The following is a 20,966-nucleotide window of genomic DNA, read 5'->3' on the forward strand; positions in this document are numbered from 1 at the left end:
CAGAGCACAAATAATAATCAAATCAATAAAATAATAATACAAATAAATACACTTAAAGCATAGAATAGGCACACAAACGTATCTAAAAGAATGAAGAAAAAAAATTACACTACCGGGTCTTCTATTAATTACATTTTTTTCAATAAACTAAACAGTCTTTCTCCACAATTTGATTTTAGCAACTTTAAAGATTTACAGTATAACCGAAATTCCTTTCGGAAAACTAAAAACAGTGGTTTTGTTTTAAGGGTACTGCATTTATTAATGTAAAATTTCCCCAAATTTAGAAAATTGTTCAATACAAATTGAATATTAAAATCTTTCCCTGATAAACCAAAGAAAATATAATTTATAGAATATTGGGAGGACAACTTGAGAGAAATCTTTAACCACTCAAATTAATCAGAACAAAAGGTTCTGCTATATAAGCAATCAATAAATAAATGTGCAGTCGTTTGAATGTCAACCTTACAGAATGTACAATTGCTGTGATCAAAATTAAATCTATGTCTAAGAAACTCTGAAGATGGGTAAATATCATCGAATATTTTAAAATGTACTTCTTTAGCTTCGAGTGGTATGGGGATGGAAAGAAACACTGTCCTTAATTCGATAATAGAGCTCTTGGAAAAAAGAAAAGACACAGTATTTCTACTAGCTTGTATTGGAAATTTATCTTGAGTTAATATTGATCTTATTATTTTATTAGGCATTTCACTCTAAATAAAATCTTGTCCATTTATTAACAAATAAGGCAGATGAAGTGTGTCATTTATATTGGTAACCACATTACTAACCATCATCAGAAATGCCTTCGAGATAGATTTCAATACCCTAGTCCAGTGGACACCAAACTTGTACCTGGAGGGCCGGTGTCCTGCAGATTTTAGCTCCAACCCTAATCAAACACACCTGAACAAGCTAATCAAGGCCTTAACTTGATACATCCAGGCAGGTGTGTTGAGGCAAGTTGGAGCTAAACCCTGTAGGTACACTGGCCCTCCAGGGTCGAGATTGGTGACCCCTGCCCTAGTGTATTGCTTATAATCACATTCAAAGTTATATTTTTCACAAAAACTGGGAACCTCACTCTCTTTGTCTAATAGATGTACAACCAACCAAATACCCCTCTCCCACCAACATTTATCAAAAAAAAAAAAAAAAAAAAGATTTGTTTCTAAATTAAAAATTATCACTAAGCAAATTTTTTTAACCAATTAATCTTAAACATGCCATTTATACAATTAAAATATATAACCTGCAGACCCCCATATTTATAATCCTTCACTATTGTTCCTTTTTTAACATAATGAACTTTTCTCTTCCACATAATGTTAAAGTTCAACTGATTAATTAATTAATTTTTGTTTTGTAATTGGGAAGGGAACCTGCAGGGTAAATACATCTTGAAAGAGATGCCCCTTTTGTTAATAAAACTTTTTTGAGAAATCATATAGAAAATTTAGCTATAAACAGCTATGGATGAAATAAAAAGTTACAAATGTATTTTTCAAAACTAAAACTACTGTGGAAGGACTTTGAGATATGTAACATGTAACAGCATGCTTACAAGCTGCTCCCTATTGATCTTCAATATGTGCACGCTTTTAACATGATCCTAACCACGACCATCATACAGGACTTTATCCTGTAGTAATTTTCTTTTCAAACAAACAGATTCCGTAAAGGAAATATCAGAGAGAAATACTGAGGAAAGGACGTCATGAAACACTTGAATAGATAGAAAACTCTGTTACACTTGTCAGAAGTAGAGTTTTTATCAGATGGCCTGACAGAGCCTGTCTTGGCATGTTGGCTTACGCAGACTCGCTCTGGTATTCTGATAAAAGCCAACGCCCAGGAGTTCTACACATGAAACAGAAAGGGTTTTAAGGTAAAGGTTTGACAACAAGGTCTAATTCAGACAGAAGACACCTTAAAAAGCTAGGTGTGCTTTTCCCACAGGCCTTAACCTTCCGCACTGAAGAAGAAAACGAGCAAAGGTCACAACCACACACGTCAGATGACATAAGAAAACAATGACAACTCTCAGGACTATAAATGGTCAGATCTAGAAAATCATTTATAAGGTGGCATGAGAAGCATTAGTACAAAGTAATCACCTCTTTTGATAACAATAAAAAAATTAAAAAGTATGTTGAATGTAAAAATGTTTTGCAACTTGCTTAAAAAGCTTGATACAGTATATATTTTTATAAAGCTTATAAATAAATACATAGAAGTAAAATTCACTGAATAATAAAACATTGATGTATATTTATGGCCTATCAAAACAGTATAAATGTAGAGAATTAATAGTTGTTTCTGAGGTATTGAGCCACAGATCAGTAGCACAATCCAAACACGTCATACAAAAGCGCCATCAGCCTGTAACGCTTCAAAATCGCATATGTACTGAAAGTGAAAAAGTGAACGTTGTGACATGTGGCCAAGTATGGTGACCATACTCAGAATTGGTTCTATACATTTAACCCATTCAAGTGCATACACACACAGGGGTAAACACACACACACCCAGAGCAGAAGGCATTGTGGTTAGGTTGTCCAAGGACAGCAAATGGATCATGTGTGAAAAGGGTGGATCAAATAAAACGACGCTAAACCACAACAATAGATTCTCAATCAAATGTCAAAGTTCAGCAAAAGTAAAAATGTAGTGCAAGTGCAACCAATTTTACTCTCAAGATGCCATGACCCAGTTTTCCGTGGCCTATTTTTGTTTCCTAAAAACATCTGTTCAGTTTTCACCAACAACTAGATTTTCTGTTTTTTCTAAAAAAAAACAAAAAAAAAAAAAACAGGTTTTCACAAGAATCCTGCAGATGGCATATAAAAATAAACACTACAGTGTTCAAAAGAGGCGCTGCATTATTCTAGTACATATGGCATTTAGTTTCCTTCTTCAGTTTATGGAATTTTGCCTGTCAACATAAATTTTACAGTATGTCTTTTAACTTCAAAAACAAGACACACATCTCTCCACAATATAAAACATGATTCAGGATTAATTTTAAAGTATAAATTTGCCTCCAAAGTTTAAGACATAACATTGAATGTTTGTACAGTATTAATGGTCAATATGAGCAGTAAAAACAGTACTGCTTTCATTTTAAAGCGGGATCTATTTTGCCTCTTTTTATAAGATGTAAAATAAGTGTATGATGTCCCTAGAGTGTGTTTGTGTAGTATCAGCTCAAAATATCGCACAAATAATGTTTTAGGACTCTTTGAAATTGCTCTCTCTAGGTTTAGATCCTAATTGTGTCATTATAGTGACTGTTGCTTTAAATTCAAATGAGAAAAAACAAGAGTAATGTCCTGTGCTACTGTGGGAGAGATTGCCACTGATGGGCAGGGATTTCCCCCTTTGATGACACATACAAAAGCACAGTGTCAATCAAAGTGTGTCTGCAGACTGTTTTTATTTAGTGTGGCTATGAAAAACTAAATTAATCATTCTTTACTATTAGAAGCTGGTTATATTCGCAGACTATTGGCACTCAACTGTGTTTAAACACCTTAAAAGTAGATCCCCTTTTATGTCTACAAGGATTTTCTCTACTTTAAGACATAACTTATTTTATAAAAAGGTGCAAATAAAACATTGCTAACCTGTCTACTTTATAGCAGTCAGAGTTATGGAATCTGTATTTTTTCCCTTTATTTTTAAGGACGAATTACATTGTTTATACAGATAATAATAATAATTAAAACAATAATAATAGAAAAAAGCTGCTAAATTTTATAAAATAAAAGAAGAAAAATAAAAATAAATAAATAAATAAATACATAGATAAATAGAGTGACAACAGTAATGGGTGATACGATCAGGGACAATGCTGTGCTATCTTACAATGGTAGGTTAACATAGAAGAAGCTTAAGGTTCTGGAGAAAGAAAACACAAACAGATTACAGAAAAAAAGATTCCAGTTACATACAAGACAGTCACATAATTCCCCAGGAAGTACACTTATAGCAGAGAAATGTGATAATAAGGGATGCCAAACATATGAGAATTTGCTAGAACCTCTAATTGAATATTTAATTTTTTCCAAGTGTAAATATAACATCAGATCTTGAAGCCAGTGTGATGCTTTAAGTGGATTTAAAGATTTCTATGGCAATAAAATGTGTCTGTGAGCCAGTAAAGATGCATAGAATCTGTATTATTGATGCCTGAATTGGCTGGTAACGGATGTCAAAGATGACTCCATACAGTAAAGTTAAACTATACAGTTCCATTATCTCTACACAAGATAAGCTGTCTGGAACCAAAACATAAAACACAATCATTATTGAGTCTCTGCATAATATATAAACAACATTACCATGTTAAAATAAAACTACCAGACAAACAATGCACATATTGTTAGAGGAGACCTCATGAACACAATACACAAATGTCTGAAATGAGACAGAGATCTTTTCCTCTTGAAAAAAACAAACAAAAAAAACAAAAAACAAAGCCCAGTAATATGAAGCAAATGTTCAAATATTACCTGCCTCCAGTGTCACATAATCCTTCAAAAATGGGTCTATCATGTACTGTAGATTTAGTGCTTGAAAAAGATTTTGTATTATGATCAATGCTGAAAACAGTTCTGTGGCTTAACCCTTAAAGACCTAGAGGTATTTTGAGGGCACCTAATGGGCCTATATTATTATTATTTTTTTAAAGCAGTTTTATTTTTATTTTAGCAGTCAGACTCAAGTGTCATATATTATTTTAAACAGGAGAACCTGAAGTTTCAATCTGTATCATTTAAAGGTCCAGTCTAAAACTTTTTTTGGTCCAAAAACATATGAACAGACAGAAAATATTCCAGAATTTTCCAGAAACGATTTTTAAAAAAAGTGGCATTTTCTAGTTATTATAAACAAAACCTTATGAAGTTTGTTTTTCTTTCTTTAGAAATACATATTATGATGTTTTATACTTCCACAATAAATTTTGTCTACATCCGCCATTCCCTGAGCAAGTTATAGCAATTTATTTCAATGTTATTTCAAGGCGTTTTTCAATGGGGGGGGAAATCTTTAAATCTGAACAGTCTTTGCTGTGTCACTGTTTTGTCATGTTTTTGTGCTGTTGTGCATGCAAAAGTACTTAGTATGAGAATTATTTCATGCAAAACTTTTTTTTAGCGTTTTATTTAGCCGCGCGTAAATGTGCAGCCTATCTCTCATTCCGTGTTGTTCAAATAGCTAATTGTTGGTTCACAAAGCGAAACCTAAGCTTATTGGTTGAGATAGAGCGAGTTTGAACCAATCTGGGCATGGAGGAGGGACAATGCATCCATATATCATGTCTGGTTTGTCCGGAGAGACAAGTGACGAGCGTTCCTTTGTCAAATCAGCGTTGTCAAAATTTGATGACGTAACCACACTGATTCCGGAGCCTCTGAAAGTGATACAGCGATGGAGTCTCTGAGAGTCTCTTCTTTATGCCAATCTTTGAATTGTATGGATCGGATCAGCGGATCAAAAGTTATTAAACATTTAAGAGCAATACTTATTTTTAGCCGCGGGCGGCTGTCTCGGTCTTTAAGGGTTAATATGTTTTATAGAAACCAATACACATTTCATAATTTCTTTGATGAATTGCTGAAAATATAACTACTGGGACCTTCAATCAGGTCAATGAATCATTGTTGGATAAAATGATATTTTTAATTAACATAATCATTAAATACATTTTAAATCGCTGATATTCAGGACACTCTTACTCTGTAAACCACAGGACTCTGATGATTCACTTAAAGGGCATGTTTTACTTATACATTACTAGGAGTATGATATCCACTATTCCACAAATGTATTTATTTCAATACTGGGTTCCCACACTTTCATGAACAGCAAGTTCAAGGACTTTCCATGACCTTATAAACCACCCTTCATTTAAAATCAAGCACCTTTGTATTTGATTTGATTTACACTTAATGTACTGATATGAAAAAAATATTAGTCATTTTCTAAAATGTAAACTGTTTTAAAAATAATGTTCAAAAAATGTATTCAGTATAGATAATATTCGATTGTAGTTTCTGAAATGCATTATTTGTCTGTGCTATTGTACAAGTTTTAAATTTAGGATTTATAATTAAAGAATTTCTTAGTTTTTTCTGAGTACAATTGTTGAAATAAAAGCATAAACAAATTAAAATTTCAATTTAATTCAAGCTCTTTCAAGAACCTTTGTTCATTTTTAAGAACTTTCAAGGCCTTGAATCCATATCTCTGAAATTCAAGTACTTTTAAGTACTTTCAAGGAGTGTGGGGAACACAGTAAATAACATGTATCAAATATTAGGTCCCATGCTCAATATACAGTTGAGGTAAGAATTATTAGTCCCCTCTGAGTTATTAGCCCTTCCTGGTTAATTTTTTCCCCTAATTCTGTTTTACGGAGAGAAGATTTTTTTCTAAACATAATATAGTTTTAGGTTCTCATTTCTAATAACTGATTTATTTTATCTTTGACATGATGACAGTAAATAATATTTGACTAGATATTTTTTCAGATAATAGTATTCAGCTTAAATGCAATTTAAAGGCTTAAAAGTTTGTTGTCGATCACCGTAAAACAGGAAAAGGAAGATATCATCATTCTCACCATCATACAGATTTACTTTAATCGGCTAGACACTGGCCTCACAACTCCGTGAGTCCACGATCGGTAAATGTGGCTCGTGTGGACTGCGCTACAGAAAAGCTATCTGATTTAGAAAGTAGCAATGTTACTTCCACCCTACTGAGAAAAGTAGTTAAGCTAGTAGCTTCACTGCTTGTAGCGTTGCTACTGCCCAACACTGTTAACTAGGTTAATTAAGTTAACAAGGCAGGTTAAGGTAATGAGGCAAGTTATTGTTTAACAGTGGTTTTGTTTTGTAGACTATCGAAAGAAATAGCTTAAGGGGCTAATAATTTTGACCTTAAAATGGTTTTTGGAAAATAAAAACTGCTTTTATTCTAGCCCAAATAAAACAAATAAGACTTTCTCCAGAAGAAAAATTATAGAATATACTGTGATAATACCCTTGCTCTGTTTAACATCATTTAGGAGATATTTAAAAGAGAAAAAAAATTCTAAAGGGGGCTAATAATTCTAATCATACTGTACAATCATAATCTTTCAACAATGCAACTGTGTGCTTGTTCTGCTATTTTTTACTCAAAACCACTCATAACCTATTTTTTTCAACCCTCTTAATAAGAAATCTATTTATATCAAATAAACAACGCAAGTTCCACTTTGTCATGTGCGTTCTTTGTAAGTAATATTGAGAGGGGCTGGCCGTTCTGATAAAAGAATGTGTTTAAGAAAACAGAGAACTTGTTTAACCTGTTTAGGATCAGATTGAGACTCCCAGTAGGCCTGCGCATGACAAACACTGTCTGACAGCTTAGTTTAAAAGGGGCAGGACCAAAGTAAGGAAACCCCATAAAATATGAGCTAACTCCTTCAGTAGAAATTCATCTGCACCTTTGTATCACCTCATACTAAAGAATTCTGAATAGGAAGTTTAGGAAACGGACTGTACAGTGGAAAAACTCCAATTCCTAAGAGTGCACTGAATTAGTCACTCAACTCATTGATTATGCATTAACAATGAAAGCACCAAAAATGATACGAGAGTGTGTTGAAACCTTTAAACTTACACTTTAGTTTTAGTTTCAGAATTTATAGAGCCTATTGGAGACAGAGGTCTGTTCGGACTGTATAAGGAAGCAGTGTAAAAAGTGCCCTGTCATGTGACAAGGCCAAATGGTTTCTAGATCCTTATTTGACCATGTTTAAGAAAGGAAAGAGGAACCCACTTTCACATAATTTAATGCACTTGATTTAAGGATAGTAACCTTGTACTGATAAAAGTCCTCAACATGAACAGCTAGAAGCATGCAAGAACATGATAAGAGGACAAGCCACTTCCTGCACAGAGGTTATCATTTCCTCCCAAACTTGACTCTTTATCAGTATAACAAGAAAAACTGATTTTACAGAACGAAACACAACAATAAAAAAAGAAATACAGCTAAAGAAGAGATATAGGTTGATGCAAATGGTGTAGTGGTTAGTGTGTAGACACATGCACTCCGGTGCTCCAACGACCCGAGTTCCATTCCCACCTCGCGATCCTTTTTGGATCTTTCCCTCTCTCTGCTCCCCATGCTTTCCTGTCAATACTCTACTGTCCTATCATTAAAGGGTGAAAACCCCCAAAAATAATTATGTTACAGATAGGGCTGGGTGCTATGAAAAAATCTCATATAACAATACAAATCATCTTATATCCTTATAACATTATACGTCACCATATGTAAAGGTCTTTTTCTTTATTACATTTTAAAGTGAAATCTCCTCATTCATATGTGATTGTATTTCTTTAGGTGTTTATCTTATATTTAAGTTTGCTGTTCTAACGGTAGATTCATGCTGTGTTCACACAAGACGTGGCACGAACAGATAAATCGCGCTATTCACTTGTAAATAGACACTTGAACATTCTGAGTTTATTCGCTTAATTCGAAAGGCAAATCATCTTCATTCGCGCATCAAATTCACTTCACAATAGACACGTCATGAGCAGGGCTTCTGTCTGCCCGGTGACTCTTCGTTGCTAAATGGCTAGAATGGATTTTATTGAGAGAATAGCTGTGCAAATGTGCTTAATGAAGGCTGAAAAACAGCGTTGATTCATTTGGAGCCGTGTCTCAGTCTACTAGATCATTTCTGAGGTGCACCCACCTCTGTGAGCTCGTAAACCCCTCCAGAAACTATACCTGGATGATGGAAGTTTTTAGCTGTGCTTCCGACTGAGCTGAGCCCAGTTTGATGAACTGTTGTCCGGTGTCGGCAAGAAGATTTCCCCTAGGACACTAACAACAGGCGCTATGTCATAATCATGCCCCTACAAAAGCAGGCTCCTGATTGTTTAATGGTGCACGAATGACTGCGGAAGTTCTGTCATTCCAACTTAAGCGATTCACGCGACAATCATGCAAAACGTTCAACCTGTCGCACTTAACTTGCATGAATAGCCTTATTTATGCCACCTCATTTGCGCACATTGCTCCACTGGATGTCTATTCACATCTTTGCATTGACTTAACATGTAAATCACTCGCGATTGATGCTTCATTTGCGTCGTTGTAAACAGAGCATTGACAAGTAACAGTAATTTTTTTATTTTACTGTCAACTAAAATAAAACAACAAAAAATTTATTTTTAACGCTCCTCTTTATACACACTACTGACAATAAATATATTTACAACAATAGCAATAATGTAACAATATGCGCATAAAAAAACGATTGATGGAAACACCAAAAATGCGCATCAATTTTAAAAATGTGCATAAAAACCATATGTGCATAACCGAGTCAGATGAACTTTTTATTTGATAAGAAAAGATGCACATAAACTATGATGAAAACACTTTTACAGAACAAATTCCAGTGTGCGCATTAAAAAGTCAAGTGATTTTGTTATAATGTTATGTGATGATAAAAATGTGTGTAACTAGACAAACCAGCAGGCTGAGCACATTGTAAAACATCTGAAATGCTGTAACCATTTCAGTATTAGTATCATTTTATTATTAATTACCTACAGAATTGTTAACAGTGTCTGCGCTCCAAGTATCACACCTTTTAACGCCACCATCATACGGTCGTTTGGTATGATGCGTCTCAATTTTTGCTGTGATGTTCAAAGGGTAAGGTCAGAATTTGGTGTGTATAACATGAAAGCATAGATCCATCCTGTCTCATATCAGTGGTTAAGGTTAGTGAGGGTGGTTTAATGGGTAGGATGATTTTTGTGACAGAATTTAGGCCCCTTTGTTCCTTCTGAGAATTGTTTAAAGCCACAGACTACCAGAATATTTTTGTTGACCATGTACATCCCTTTATGACCACAATGAACTCAAACTGCTTTCCTAAACAAAACAGCGAGTTCACTTTACACAAAAAACCTCTAGTCACCAGTTATCCATCTATTAGAGCACCATTGGGATGTGGAATGAGAAATTCACATAATGGATGTGTACGTTGTGGATAAGGATCAATGTAAAGCAATTAATTAATCTCAAAAGGAAAAAAGGGGCCTAAAACATGCCCCTTAAAAATTACTCCACCCATTAAACCACCAGCACTAACCTTAACCACTGATACAAGGCAGGATGGATCTTTACTTTCAAGTGTTGCAGCTTGCACACAGCAAATTCTGACCTTCACATCACAGCACACATTGAGACTGATCATACCAGATAATCCTCCTATATGGTCTAATTTTGATGACCAATATGAGTTTACCCAGCTAAATTTTTTGGATTTAGCTGACAGGAGTGGCAACAGTGTGGCCGTTCTGTAATCAATCTGATTCAAGGTTCACTGTGTTGTGCATTCAGGGATGTTCTTCTTCGAGCCTCTAGTTAATGTTTTTTGACTTGCTGTTGTCTTTCTATCATGTCAAAATGTCTAATTCATGTCTAAAGATGAGCATAAAAATTTTTATGTATTTTTAATAGTTTTATTTTAGTTGACAGTAATTTTTTTTAAATATGTTAATTTACGATTACCATCACTAGGAATAAAAATCTTTGAAGAATACTTCCAGTACTTCCATACTTCTGGAATTAGTCTCAGGGAAACTAAGGGATGAATCTGGCCATATTCTTTACTCTACCTCCTGTGGTTTTAAACCTTTATGAGTTCCTTTCTTCTGTTGAACACAAAAGAAGATATTATGGAAGTCAATGGGTGCAAGCAACCAACAATTTTCAAAATATCTTCTTTTGTGTTTAACAGAACAAAGAAACTCATACAGGCTTTGAACAAGTAAAAGGAGAGCACATGATTACAGAATTTTAAATTTTGGGTTAACTACAGGTGAAATCAGAATAATTAAACGCTATTTGAAATGCATTTTCTTTTTCAAATATTTCCCAGATGCTTAACAGAGCAAGAAAATTTTTACAGTAAGTCTGATAATATTTTTTTCTTCTAGAGAAAATCTTATTTGTTTTATTACAGATAAAAGAAAAGCAGTTTTAAATTTTTTTAAGCCATTTAAGGTCAACATTATTAGCTCCTTTAAGCTAAATATTTTTCGATTGTCTAAAGAACAAACAATCATTATACAATAACTTGCCTAATACTCTATCCTGCCTAGTTAACCTAATTAATCTAGTTAAGCCTTTAAATGTCACTTTAAGCTGTATAGAAGCATCTTGAAAAACATCTAGTAAAATATTTACTGTCGTCATGGCAATGATAAAACAAATCAGTTATTAGAAATAAGTTATTAAAACTATTATGTTTACAAATGTGTTGAAGAAATTTGCTCTCCGTTAAACAGAAATTGGGGGAAAAAACCTGGTACTAAATACTGTGGCCAGTGAGTGTACAGTCAAAAAAATATATGTAACCAAACACTCATGGAAATTAAGCTGAAACCAAAATAGAAACATACACAGGATGCATAATTCCAAATTGTAAACTTACTAATAAAAAAATTAATGTGAAATATAAACTGAATATAAATTAAAATGGGCAAAACGGTGACTCAGTGATTAGCACTGTCACCTCACAGAAAGAAGGTTGCTGGTTCGAGTATCGGGTGGGTCAGTTTGCATGATTACATGAGCACAGGGGGTGTTTATGTGGGTTTTCTCCAATTGCTCCGGTTTCCTCCACAGTCCAAATAGATGTGATATAGTTGAATTTAATAAACTAAATTAGCCAAAGCATGTGGGTGTAAAACATATGCTGAAATAGTTGGCAGTTCATTCCACCGTGGCGACCCATGATGAATAAAGGGACTAAGCCGAAGGACAATAAATGAATGATTGAATGAATAAATAAAATAAATACGTTTAAAACATAACACTGAATATAAATACTTTACAAAAGCTAAAAGTAATAAAATTGACTAAAGAAAAAGTTAAAAGAAAACTCAAAATAAGCTAAACAAAATTACAGCGGTGTGAAAAAGTGTTTGCTGCATTACTGACTTATCTTTTATTGATAACACTTTTTTTGTCACACTTTAATGTTTCAGATCATCAAACAAATTTAATTATTAGTCAAAGATAACACAAGTAAACATAAGAGAAAACAAAGTACACAGATGTGTTTCTTTTTCAAGATGTACTTGTGTTATCTCTTTTTTATCTTGTGACTTATTTATTTTGTATGATGATCTGAAACATTGATTAGTGTCACAAACATCATAACAAAAAAACAAAAAAAGAAATCAGTAAGGGGCAAACACTTTTTCACACCACTGTAAAACTAGATAAGTAACATAACACTTCATAAATAATACACAAACAACATTAAGACACTGAAAATAAGGATTCAAACAGACGTCCCAAATGAGCATTAGCACGACATTGGATGCCATTTGAGCAAAGTGGCTATTACTTCATTTTAAGACATCTAATTATTTAAAAATGTAAAGTTTACATTAAGATAAAACATTGAATAGAATTGAAAGATACCCGAAAACAGTAAAACAAATACAAATTAAATAAGAGTAGAAAGGGTGCATTTCAGGACTTGGGGCTCCATGGCTGAAGTTGCTTAAGCCCCCCGAATCACTAAATCCGCCCCTGGTACAAGACAATAGTTTTAGAATCATGGTCTTCCCGTCCATGTCATTTCATCTCAATGGATCCTATAGCTAAAGAAACACCATTGCTGAACCCTTTTTAAGGCCACTTCTAGTTATTATGGACATAAATACAGCTACAGGCCTGTATTACATCTCTACTTGGTTTCCTATTCCAATTAGATTGCTATCACACTTCTAAGCATACAATGAAAAGTGCCAAACCTCAAACTCACCTCAAGAACTGGGCCTGCTCCCAGGATGGTTCGCTCCACGCCACTAGTATATCCCTTCTGGCTGAGGGCGGTCAGGCAGTGGATAAGGAAGTTGGTGCTCTGTGTTTTACCAGAACCACTCTCCCCGGAGATGACGATGCATTGGTTGACCCGTTTGTTCATCATCGTGTGGAAGGCAGCATCTGCAATAGCGAAGACGTGAGGTTCCAGCTTGCCCAGCGTGTGGTTCTCATACATCTTGACGTATCTGGGATTGTAGATGGGGAGAAACTTAAAGGGATTAACAGCGATGAGGATGTTGCTCGCAAACGTGTAGATCTTCTGCTTGTGGAAGCGATGCCGCAGAGTTTCCAAGATGCTCTCCTCTGTTAGATCAGGGAGGTTGCATAAATCGTCATACTCCTGAGGCTGCTGTGAGACGAAACCCCGAGTTACAAGCCCCTGAGCTACTTTCTCTCGTCGGACAGATGACATAATGTCATAATGCATGGATCTGTCGTAGCTTCCCTCTTGAAGAGCGAAGAAGTATCCATCACTTTGAGGATGTTTGAGTTGAGCCTTTCTAGGCCAGAGAAGGACTCTTTGAACGGGAAGGTCGCTGGCTTGTAGGACCCATTCTTCTCCACCGTACTCTTGGACCTCCACGAGAACGTGGGGTTTGGATGTGTCCAAGCCAAGCGTAGTGAGAGCCGTCTTAATGACGGTGGCGGCTGTGGCCTCTTTCGGGACCCTGAGGATGCAGTCTTGCCCAGGTTTGGCGGACAACCTGGGGTAAATTTGCAGAGCGCAGACCGATTCATCCTGGCAGATTGTCGCCTTTCCGTTCGTGACATTCATTCTTTAAACACACAGACATGCATCAGTACAGCACACCGCACAGTACAGCATGATAAGGATCTGGAGAAGAAAGAAAGGGAAGAAAGAATGTAGGTTTGAGTGTGAAACAGCAGTTAGACCACCAGGATATACAAGTACACACTTGCCTAATGTGAAAACTGTAGCGGATTGTAAAATTAGCATGAACTCCATGGATCTAGTTTATATTTTCCTTAAAAGTTTCACTAGTTAAAATAAAATAGTAGTAGCCTTTTTAAAAATCCGTCAGTGTCAAGTACTGCTGTTTATTTAATGTTTGTATGCTATTAGTTAATTAATAATGTATTTATTTACTATTTTGCCAAGTGTTTTAAATGAATGTTCATACTGTGAACATGTAAACAATAAATGTAGGTAATGTATGCATGTAGGTAAAGTCTTCCTTAATTCTAAAAATATACATCATCCCAATATGAAAATTATATTTACATTAGAACTCAAAGATTGCAGGGTTTCCAACATTCTTCAAAAGATCTTCTTTTTTGTTTAACAGAACAAACAAACACAAGAGAATTGAAATGTCTTTAAAATAATTCGATTAAAATAATTCTTATTTTAGATGAAACATCACTTTAAAATACTGATATTTAGAGAAATACATATCTTTTCATAACATAAAATATAATCATGCTCGAATAATAAAAACGCTATTAACATCAGCAGATTATTTAACAAACACGACACAAGTCATGACGCCTTTTTACAACCGTGACAAAACTATTAACTTTCACTTCAGAAAATCTTACTATAACGTTAGTCCTTTTAATGGATTAGCAATAAAAAAAAGCAAATAACAACACATGTACCTTTTTCAAAACAACCTCGTTGTTTTCCAGAGCGGAATCATTTCCAACTTGGGAAAAAAATCCAGCAGTGCTTTCCAGACGAAACGTCTAGCTCTTCAACTGGTAAAAGCAGTCCACCTGTAACCCTGCGTAACACCGGACACGATAAACTCGCATTCACGGCGCAGGTAAATACCATTAAGAGGCGGATAACAACACAGGCGACTGGCTCGGTGAAATCTTGATCGAGAAATAAGGAAGACTATTTCTTTCGCCTCCTGAATGTTGACGACACAGACGGCTTGTTACTTCCTGACATCGCAGTGTGTCTGCTAATTGCAGAGTTGATGTGAGTATGATGACACGCCGCCCTCGCCCGAATTCACTCTGCCATTGCAGGTTTACGACGCTGACTGAACTGAACACCTGAGCAAACCAGTGTTACGAGATTTTCGGTTTCAGTGTGTCACAAGGTTTAACCTTTGCCCCCTCCCCGGACCAATACCTCCATCAAAAAGCACTGTAGAAATAAAATAATGACAGTTAAAAAAGTGTTTTTGCGTTTAAAAATGTAAAAGTTATATTCTGTTACTCCACCGTGGATGTTTTGTCATCACCACTAGATGGCGTCATCCAACACAAATCTCTTGTGTCAGGTCAGTACGACCTACTCAATGCAAAGATATTTAAAAAATCTCACAACATAGCTATAAAAGCTCTTTTTAAAACTTTTTATTTGAGATTTTTCTTTTTTTTTTTCCAGAACCCCTCCCCCAACAAGTTAACCTCTCACAGGCAAGGGAATACATAAGAATTATATTATACTTTAAATACTTTAAATAAAATAAATAAATAAATAAGAGGTACTGCCATCATAATTACTTTTTCAGGGAAACATTAGTGCATCAAGTTACATTGTGTTACATTGAAAAGCACATTTTTAAAATAATTGTATAGCTGTGTTGGGTGTTGGTATTCTGTATTTATTACATATCTGTCCACTCTCAGGTAAAAAAAAAAGGTGTAACACATCTAAGCTGAAGTCCAATTGACAGGCATTTCATTTGATTCTTGCTCTTAATAACAATTCCTTTGAAGTGTACTATGTATTTAAAAGTTTAACATGTAATGCAGGGGTGTCCAAACTTTTTGGGCCGAGGGCCAGATGCAAAAAAAAAATGTTGTCCCGGGCCAAATTTTACATACATCACACAGACACGCATATATATATATATATATATATATATATATATATATATATATATATATATATATATATATATATATATATATGTGGATGGATAGATGTGTGTGTGTATATTATATTTTTGTGGAATTATTTTATTTTGGTCGTCCAACTGTGTTTCTAGAAAGACTCAAGTTTTAAAAAAACTTGAATCTTCTCTGGGCAAATTACAGTTGCAACACTCATCCTTTATAAATTCTCCTTCAGTGAAGGGTTTCCTGTGCTGTGCGATTAGCTGAGCTACCTCATAACTAGCCACACTGCAAAAAATGCTTTTCTTAGATTTTTTTGTCTTGTTTCGAGTCCAAATATCTAAAAATTTTCAAGACAAGCAAAACATGTTGTCTTGTTTTGAGAAATAAAATGCTAATATTAAGTGAGTTTTTCCTTAAAACAAGCAAATTAATCTGCCAATGGGGTAAGCAAAATAATATTATGTCAAAAGATAAAAACAAGATTATTTTGCTTACTCCATTGGCAGATTAATTTGCTTGTTTTAAGGAAAAACTCACTTAATATTGGCATATTTTTTCTCAAAATGAATTAGAAAATTCTCCTTTAATTAAGATTTTTTAGATATTTGGACTTGAAACAAGAAAAAAATCTAAATAAAAAAAAACATTTTTTGCAGTGCAGTGTAGAATTTTCTTGCACTTTATTAGCATGAAAAAAACTGCTGTTGTTGAGCTGATAGGGCAGCTGCTGATTGTTTTACTTTTTGATCTCGTTTGGCACCAGTGTAAGAGCTGAAGGCCTGATGCTTTGTTTCATAATGTCTTTTCATATTATATTCCTTCATTACTGCAACTGATTCCTGGCAAATTAAACAGACACATATTCCACTGACCTCTGTGAAGAAATATTCTTTGCCCCAACGTGACTGAAACTTCCTGCACTGACTGTTGATTTTACTTTTTCTTGGTTGTGCCATGGCTCGCCAAAATGTGATTATCAATTATGTTTCTTTCAGTTTGGTCGGTTAGTTTTACATCATAACAAGAAGTGCTGCCTAATTGAATGCATGTAATAGCGACACCCGGTGGTTATTAATTAAATTACGTTCATTTTTGTATAGCGGGCCAGATTCAATTACTATTCATAAAAAGCCTCGCGGGCCGCCACAAAACTGATTGCGGGCCGCAGATGGCCCGCGGGCCGTAGTTTGGACACCCCTGATGTAATGAATGGTTTTAATGTGTTACTTTTCACTAACTTCATATAAAAAGCAGCCTAATAAAACACTATTTGATATAAAACATGCATGTTGGTACTCACCTTTTGTCAAGTAATGATTTTGTTTGATGACTATAGTTTGAGAAATACAACTGATTGTAAGTAAACATTATAAATGGCATTTTCTAATGTACATTATTTGTTTGCTGATTTAATTTAAATAGCTTTGGAAATAATTGAGGAGAACAGTGACACTGAGTTTGCCATTACCAGAGGCCCGGTGCACAAAACCATTTTTACCCAGTTTGTGTTTAGATTGAAAAAAGCTTTTTGCTTAAGAATGTCGAGAGCTAACTGATATATGTTTGATGAAATTAAGCCATTCCCTACATGCCTATGTATTTCTCTATCCAAAAAAAAAAAAAAAGAAACCAAGTTGTCTGCACTTTGCTGCTAATTATTTATTATATTACTGGTATTAGTTATTTATATAATTATTGTATTTATTAGGTAATAATTGCTTCAAGTAACTAATATACACTTACCAGCCACTTTATTAGGTACACTTATCCAACTGCTTGTTAATGCAAATTTCTAACCAGCCAATCACACGGCAGCAACTCAATGCATTTAGACATGTAGACATGGTCAGTATGATCTGCTGCAGCTCAAATCGAGCATAAGAGTGGAAAAGAAAGGTGATTTAAGTGACTTTGAACCTGCCATGGTTGTTGATGCCAGACGGGATGATCTGAGTATTTAAGAAATGTTGCCTGGTCTGATGAGTCTCAATTTTTGTTACAACATTCAGATGGTAGTTCAGAATTTGGAGACAACAGCATGAAAGCATGGATCCACCCTGGCTTGAATTAACGATTCAGGCTGGTGGTGATGGTGTAATAGTGTGGGGAATATTTTCTTGGCACACTTTGGGCCCATTAGTACCAATTGAGAATTGTCAACGCCACAGCCTAACTGAGGATCATTGCTGACAATGTCCATCCCTTTATGGCCACCCATCTTCTTATGGCTACTTCCAGCAGGATACTGCTCCTTGTTATAAAGCGCGATTCATCATACTGGTTTTTTGAACATGAAAATGAGTTCACTGTACTCAAATGTCCTTCACAGTCACCAGATCTCAATCCAATAGAGCACCTTTGGAATGTAGTGGAACGGGAGATTCGCATCATGGATGTGCAGCCAACAAATCTGCAGTAACTGTGTGATGCTGTCATGTCAATATTGACCAAAATCTCTCAGGAATATGTCCAGTACCTTGTTGAATCTGTGACACGAATGATTAAGGCAGCTCTGAAGGCAAAAGGGGGTCCAACCTCGTACTAGTAAGGTATACCTAATAAAGTGGCCGGTGAGTATATAATTTATCCCTGTCTTGCAAATGCAAGCACATTCATGACATTTTTTATAACAATCTTAATCTTCATCAGAAAAGTCACTTTGGCTGGCTCTCTCATGAATGCTGCATGTGTCACATTTCAGATACATAAGTTATAATCACAAACTTTGGATCAAACCCTGATTTAACAGAGCGTTTATATCATGGTAAAAACCTAATCTAGATCACAATGTATTTGTTTGGTTATGTCAGCTTTAAGCCTACCCTGCAACTCAGAGTTTGTTCAACTGCATCCAACATCAGGCTATTTGTCATGGTAACCTTGTACTGACTCATCACTGTTTACTTACCCAGGAGATACAATCATCATAACGGAAAGAAGTGTGAACAGGAAGTTTATTATTATCTTATTAGCCACACTCTTACTTTCTCATAATATTTTATTTTCTCTCTTTATAACTCCTTTCTTTTGGTAACAGTTCGAGAATGAGGGAGTGGTAAGAAGAGAGAGGAATCATGGTTTCCGTTCTCAGTGAGCAGACATAGGCACCGAATCACACATCCATCTAACCACATTACAGCAGAAACAAACAGCTGGTCTCCACGGTAACATCCTCTGCATCCTAGCAAAAGAAAATAAATACCAGCAATTTAATTGATCATTTCTGGAAGTGCATTTGACCAGTGCTCATATTTCAGGTTAAAGATGTTTGGAATGTGATCGACGTTTAAAACACACAACCTCCCACAGTCATTCAGTGAACACATTTGTAGAAATAGATGTACATCACCTCTTTTCACTGCCATCCCTTTGCTCTAAAGACATTTGTTTAGTGTGTGACAGTGCAGTGATGGGGCCTGCTGGAGTTTAATCAGATTTGCAGTTTCTGCTGGCTGAGCATAATTACATGACGATGGAAACCACTGCATCATCATCATCATCATCATCATCTACAGCTTTAGCAAAACAATAATGCCACTAATAAACCAAAAGATAGCCCAAAAGCCACACGTGTATACTGTTCACATGTGCTTGAAATTGTATTCCGCTAAAGTTGAGATAATTTTATAACTTTATTTTCATTCATTCATTTTCCTTCGGTTTAGTTCCTTTTGTCATCAGATGTCGCCACAGGGGAATGAATCGCCAACTGTTTTTTCAGTTTAGTCATAATTAAAATAAGCTATCTTGGTATAATTGCAAATGCAAAGTTTATTATCAATGTTGTGTATGAATAAGCCAATAAATTGCTTTTTTCTTGACAAATCTCTCTTTAATTTGGCTTACAAATTACATTCTTATATAAGAATTACATTCTTATATTCCGATTATTTTTAATATTAAACAATCAATCAATCAATCAATCATTATTTTTTCTTTAACTTAGCCCTTTATTTACAAGGGGTTGCCACAGCTGAGTGAACCACCTATTCCAGCATATGTTTTACATAGCAGATGCCCTTCCAGCTGAAACCAGTACTGGGAAACACCTATACACTCTCATTCACACACATACACACACACACTCATAAACTACAGCCTATTTAGTTTTTTCAGTTCACTTATACTGCGTCTTTGGACTGTGGGGGAAGCCACAGAACCCGGAGAAAACCCTACACGAACAGGAGGAGAACATGCAAACTCCACAGAGAAATGCCGACTGACCCAGCCGAGGCTTGAACCAGCCACCATCTGCTATGAGGTGACAGTGCTAACCAATGAGCCACGGTGCCATCCTCAATCAAACAATCTATCAATAAAATACAAAATTCGTAAATAACATAAGAATAAAAATGATAATATTAAGGTAAATTAAAGAATAAAAAAAAAAACATATCTTACCATCTCTGTAAAAACCTCTTTTTAAATGTTTACAGTGTGACATCTCCTCGAGATAACCACAGTGCTTGATGATGGACAACAATTTACACAACCAAGAGATATTGTCCCAACACAAATGCAGTAAGTTAACCGAATTGTTTTTTAAAATTCCGAGAGGGTTAAATATAAAACAATTAAAAATTAAAACTTTAATTTAATCAAAGCTATATTACACTTATATATATCTATTTTGTACTCTTTGGATGTTACCATGTCAAATGATAACATATTGACTAAAGAATATGACATTCCCTCCCTGTTAATACATCTGTCAGGTTTTGTGATTCAAGATTATATGACCTTTTTTGTATAAAGATGCACCTTTTAGATGTAGCCAAGCCTCTCAAGTTAAATGATAACATGTATTGAACAAACATGGTACACTCAGTTTCCTCATTGTTAACTCAGAAAGTCTGGTATGATATAGATATTATATATATATATATATATATATATATATATATATATATATATATATATATATATATATATATATATATATATATATATATATATATATATATATATATATAATTGAAGCTTTTTTTTCTTTTAATTCTTTTAATACTTTTTCATGACATAAAATATACTTTGCTCTGTACACGTTATACAGATCTCTCTTGGGTTCACCAACTTTTAAAGCATTCTTTTAATAGCAGAATTGGCTGAGGGTAGCTCTATGAATTAGTCAGCCCATCCTGATGGGGGTATGAGTGAAAGTAGGCTAAGAACCTTGTTTAAGCAACTGGTTATCTTCTATTTTTTACATTCC

At 34.8% G+C, this 20,966-nt stretch overlaps 1 protein-coding gene across 16 annotated transcripts in view; it reads right to left on the reverse strand.

Annotated features, from left to right (window-relative positions):
- Window positions 1–14,855, reverse strand: part of myo9b (myosin IXb) — a 59,786-nt gene extending 44,931 nt beyond the window's left edge. For all 16 annotated transcript variants that reach the window (XM_073928003.1, XM_073928036.1, XM_073927998.1 and 13 more), the window contains exons 1-2: window positions 14,555–14,855; window positions 12,873–13,769 (exon numbers count right to left, since the gene is read on the reverse strand). In XM_073928003.1, coding sequence (XP_073784104.1) covers window positions 12,873–13,709 — 837 coding nt within the window. In that variant the 5' untranslated portion in view covers window positions 13,710–13,769; window positions 14,555–14,855. The remainder of the gene's footprint in view (window positions 1–12,872; window positions 13,770–14,554) is intronic.
- Window positions 14,856–20,966: the final 6,111 nt, after the last annotated feature.

The sequence above is a fragment of the Danio rerio genome, chromosome 2 (assembly GCF_049306965.1).
Source record: "Danio rerio strain Tuebingen ecotype United States chromosome 2, GRCz12tu, whole genome shotgun sequence".
Lineage (NCBI taxonomy): Eukaryota > Metazoa > Chordata > Actinopteri > Cypriniformes > Danionidae > Danio > Danio rerio.